The sequence below is a fragment of the Cephus cinctus genome, unplaced genomic scaffold, assembly GCF_000341935.2.
Source record: "Cephus cinctus unplaced genomic scaffold, Ccin1 Ccin1_scaffold0750, whole genome shotgun sequence".
Lineage (NCBI taxonomy): Eukaryota > Metazoa > Arthropoda > Insecta > Hymenoptera > Cephidae > Cephus > Cephus cinctus.
Genome location: NW_014333361.1, coordinates 6,959 through 11,766, shown reverse-complemented (window position 1 = coordinate 11,766; position 4,808 = coordinate 6,959). Strand labels below are relative to the sequence as shown.

At 38.6% G+C, this 4,808-nt stretch overlaps 1 protein-coding gene across 1 annotated transcript; it reads right to left on the bottom strand.

The window, feature by feature from the left end:
• Positions 1-429: 429 nt before the first annotated feature.
• LOC112494749 lies at positions 430-2,935 on the bottom strand. The gene is made up of 3 exons (XM_025087756.1): positions 2,590-2,935; positions 2,183-2,354; positions 430-694 (listed from the first exon to the last, which is right to left on the bottom strand). The coding sequence occupies exons 1-3, from the start codon at positions 2,665-2,667 to the stop codon at positions 636-638; spliced, it is 309 nt and encodes a 102-aa protein (XP_024943524.1). The 5' UTR covers positions 2,668-2,935; the 3' UTR covers positions 430-635.
• Between the last annotated feature and the right edge of the window lie 1,873 nt (positions 2,936-4,808).

The following is a 4,808-nucleotide window of genomic DNA, read 5'->3' as shown; positions in this document are numbered from 1 at the left end:
TCAGAGACAGTGCAGCTATGAAAATTTGGTTTCGCTATGAGAGCCTTTGCTCCATACCCTGCATCCCATTTTGTAATGAGTCTAACATCTGTTTGTTTTCTAACATTTTACATTGTCTTGTCAAAAACCGCGTTATTCATAAGTTTAAAGAAGTTCTTCTCAAAATCATTATTCGACTTTTTTCTCATTTCAGTGTTTAAATCTATGTACTTCTTAAGCCATGGTGACTGTCTAAATTTAGAACACGGTGAATTTCTAATCTCAAACACTGTTTCAAATTTCGAAATCAAGTATTAAAAGAAAACGCCAAGGACCTAGGCCATGGCCAGGTGACAACGCAAACGGTCTTTAAAAATAGGAAGCAAGTCAGTATCCCGAGACGTGGAAAGAATGCTCAAAATAGAGAGAGACAGAGACAGAGATAGAGAGAAAGAAGGACCGCAAGAAATAATAAAAAACGCATTATTAAATATTTTTTGAACAATAATATATTATAATAATATGTAATACCTTTTAAACGTTGTTAACATGTTATTTATTGTTTATAAGCACATTGTTTGTTAGCCACCGCCTCGACCCCTCGCCCGATAGGGCCCTTGGTTGGCTAGTTTTCGTAGCATGCGGCAAAGGAAATTTTATGCGTAATTTTGCCGTGCCCTCCTTCCGGCACGATTTCCACGGCGTTGATAATTTCCTGTAAAATGAAAAATAAAAATAAATAAATGAGTAAAATAAATGCAAAATAGTATTTTTATAATTTAGCATAACGTGGTAAAACATTTTCTGACAAGTGTGAGGTTGCAGCATGAGTCGAAGGCGATTATTGCAATCACACAAGTTAAGAAAACGTTTTCCCAACAAGTAATTTACAAAATTTTACTTCACAAGCACTGCGTTGACTGAGCATGACCTGGATCGTGCCCAGATGACACAGTAGTGCTCGTGAAGTAAAATTTTCCCAGTGGCTTTTCATTTGACGCAGCTTTTAATTATACTCGTTGATGGATTTTAGTTATCCAATTGTTGCTTTTTTTTACATCGACAACTAAAATCCAGTGACGGGTGAAATTAAAAGCAGCATCAAATGAAAAACTACTTGCAACTGCTTATAGATAACGAACTGGGCACTTTGTTGAAATCAACACAGTACCCACCCACACAGCACAGAAATATTTTGTCAACATTGCCAAAAGTTTCCCTTGAAATAATGCAATATTACCGGAAATATATTGAAAATTGTTTAAATATTTCTGGAATGTAGCAGGAACCTTGCAATGTCCGCTCAGCACGTTGCAATCATAATATTGCTATAATATTGCCGGTCAATATTTCGGAAATATCAATGCATAATATTAATAAAATATAACTCAGATAGATAACTGAGAAATAATATAACTGAGAATAAATTCCAATGCCAGCAATGTACCGTGGGTTTCTTTGGGCAGGTTGCCTATACCTCCTTAAATATTACCTCGGTTGTATTTTTAAATACAATATTGCCGGTCAATATTTTGGAAATATCAATGCATAATATTAATAAAACATAACTCAGATAGATAGCTGAGAAATAATATAACTGAGAATAAATTCCAATGCCAGCAATGTATCGTGGGTTTCTTTGGGCAGGTTGCCTATACCTCCTTAAATATTACCTCGGTTGTATTTTTAAATACTCTATACAAATGCAATAATTTCACATGTAATTTTTACATGCAAAATACAAAAGTATATATCGACGGCGAAGACGAAAACCGAGTAATCGACGGATTAATTATTTACCCGGTCCTACGTTTTTTCATGCGAGTTGCCTTGGCCACCTAGCGGCGCGACAGCGAACTAGTGTTCGCTCGGATACTCCTAGTCTGGTTAGGGACTCTTGTCACAGATTTCAGCAATATATCAGAAAGTTTTATTTATTATATTGCCCTGAAATATTGTGCAATATTTGACATAAAGACATCAACAACATTGCTGTCGCAATGAAATATTAGAATATTGTTGTAATGTTTTCGAAATATAGTGTGCTGTGTGGGCAGTTAGTTGGCATTCTGTCGATTTGGAAAAACCCAGATCATGCTCAATCGACTCGGTCAACCTGTCTCAACTTAAACGAAGTGCTCAGTTCGTTATCTATAAGCAGTCGCAGTCACTTGTATTAAGAAAATAAGGCTTTTTTACTTACGTTCTTCGTCCGCTGGAGGGTACTCTGTCATTCGCTGTGGCTGTGGCCGTGGCCCTGGCCCTGGCCCTGGCTGTGCCACGGCTCGTGGCAGGGGAGAGGGATGATCCCGCGCAGCCGATACGACAATCACGTCATCGTGCGCCCGCTCTGTTAGTTCCATAGAATAATCCATCTGAAATATAAAAAATACACATGAATTAATCGTTATAGAAAAAACATGCTTAAGAGCCGCAGTAGAATCTCAACGCCAAGTAATTTTGTGTCGTCGGACGACGTTTACTTGATTGAGACGCTACTGCTCCTTTTATTTACCGCAACGTCTGCTTTATATCTGCCTTTTCAATTATTATTAATTCGCATTTCGTTTATTCGAAAAGCGAAGAATGAATGTAATTTTAATTACTTACTTTGAAATCGTTGTCGCTGTCGTTCGCCATTTTCTTCGAAGTAATGAAAAACAAAGAAGACGAAGAAGGAAGAAACATAGATCTTTTTTTGTCTTCTATCTGTCTTTCAAAGACAGAAGAACTTTTGTGTTTTGACAAAAAAATTCGACACTCTTATTGGCTGTCGTGGTTGACACGAAATTCACGGGTACCTCATAGGCCTACTTGCGCCAGCCAATCATGGAGGTACGCGAGAGAGTATTGTTATGATAAATAAAACGATCATAATTATAAAGTTACGAGCGTAATATTCCATCATGGTGACGATGAAAATAAGGATATACGTTATACAACGATGGTGCGAGGCAAAGGCACTGCTTGGATATTCATCGACGATTCAACAGTTGAACAGCGTAATTGGCCTCGCAATTCTAAAGTTGCGTATTTATTACGTTTAGAACGAGACAGCGCAAATTATAGAAAAAGAGCTTGAATATTGTTTCTTCATCTGTATAGTATACAATGCTGTCATAATGAGATAACGTTGCGTAAAATTCTTTTACACGTCTCTTGATTATATCATCCCAGCGCCTATAACCAGGCTGCTCAAGCGTTTTAGCTGCTATCTCATCAAATGTTATTTTTAACCCTAGTTTCAAATAATCCTCGTAACCCGGACGTTTAGAACGAGACAGCGCAAATTATAGAAAAAGAGCTTGAATATTGTTTCTTCATCTGTATAGTATACAATGCTGTCATAATGAGATAACGTTGCGTAAAATTCTTTTACACGTCTCTTGATTATATCATCCCAGCGCCTATAACCAGGCTGCTCAAGCGTTTTAGCTGCTATCTCATCAAATGTTATTTTTAACCCTAGTTTCAAATAATCCTCGTAACCCGGGCTCAACCCCAGCACTTACTTCTTGATCGAGAAAAAAAATTTCTAACGATTTATAGAAATTTCGATTAATTTTGTTGTTGTCAGCTGTTTCAAATATTAGACGAAGTATTTTGTAAAATTTTTACTGTTTACTGTGAATTAACTTTTTTAATCATCACTGAGATATATGTAGAATGAGTTTGTTTAATTTTTTCATGATGTTCTTACTTTCAAAAATATATCAAATAACACCAAAAATGTTTTTTCAAAAGAAAACGGTTACGCCAAGTATTAAAAGTGTAGCCATTTCATAAAAAATAAATCCTTGCTAAAAAAATACCAAGCAAAAATAATAAATCAAATCCAATAAATTAGCCAAGCAAAAATCCTGTGGTATACTGGTATGTGTGAGGCACGGCCCGGCAAGAGGGCTCGACAAATGTAAGAGCGTGCGAACGAGTCAGTCGTTGAATTCGAGGCTCAAGCACACATAGTCTCCGTCAATGATAAATCGGAGGAAATACAGGCTTTTGGTTGTGGTCAAGGGAGCTGATTTGTTCGCAGGTTTCGTAAGACCTTTCCCGTACATTACAATCTCCTAGGTAAATGCTTAATAGACGTACATGTTTCTCTACAAAAAACTTGGTGTGCCAGCGACTAGCTCCAATATATGGTCCATTGAAGTAAGGACGGGTGAAAGCAATTTCTCAGTATATACGTTGTGACGTACTGGACCACGAAAATGGCCCAGGGTCTCGCAAATACAGTTATCTCAAAACTACGGGGTGAGGGGAACGCAAAAGAAAGGGGGGGGGGGCACGTGGTGAAATAGAAAAGAATATAATTGATAAAGTAAATGCCAATACAAAGAAAAATAGAAACGAACAGAAATCAGAACTTAATACCCTAGAAAACTATATCGCTCGATTACACGCAAAACTAAACAATAACACACGGGCTCACGCAGGAGCACGCGGTGTCGTAACAAACCTTTAAACGGACTAGTGGGCGAGGGGAATCAGGGAACGGGGAAGCAAGGTATTGGCAAGGGGGCAGGAGGGACAGGAGGGAGGAAACAACAAATGGGCGCCAGCTACTTGTTCGGCGTAGCACCGTCGAGTGACCTCAGAAGGTCCTCGAATACTTACTCAAACTCGAAATGGCATGACTAGCAGGGTAGGAGATGAGGGGGTCTCAGGGAGGAAGGTTCCCGAACGCAAAATGGCTACTTTATAAATTACCTCGGTGGGAACGCAAAAATGGGCAGGGAAGGGAGAGGGCACGGGGGTTTTCCAAGAAGGGCGCAAACTACTCTAGAACGCACGCAATATACCACGGGCCTCGAGTGTAAGGGCAG

What these genes read in the sequence shown, in the direction of transcription:
- LOC112494749 (XM_025087756.1), bottom strand. Translation starts at nt 2,667, where the DNA reads ATGTTTCTTCCTTCTTCGTCTTCTTTGTTTTTCATTACTTCGAAGAAA. An exon ending in ACAGCGACAACGATTTCAAA is followed by an intron (nt 2,355 to 2,589) that starts GTAAGTAATTAA and finishes TTTATATTTCAG; the next exon opens with ATGGATTATTCTATGGAACT. An exon ending in CCCTCCAGCGGACGAAGAAC is followed by an intron (nt 695 to 2,182) that starts GTAAGTAAAAAA and finishes TTCATTTTACAG; the next exon opens with GAAATTATCAACGCCGTGGA.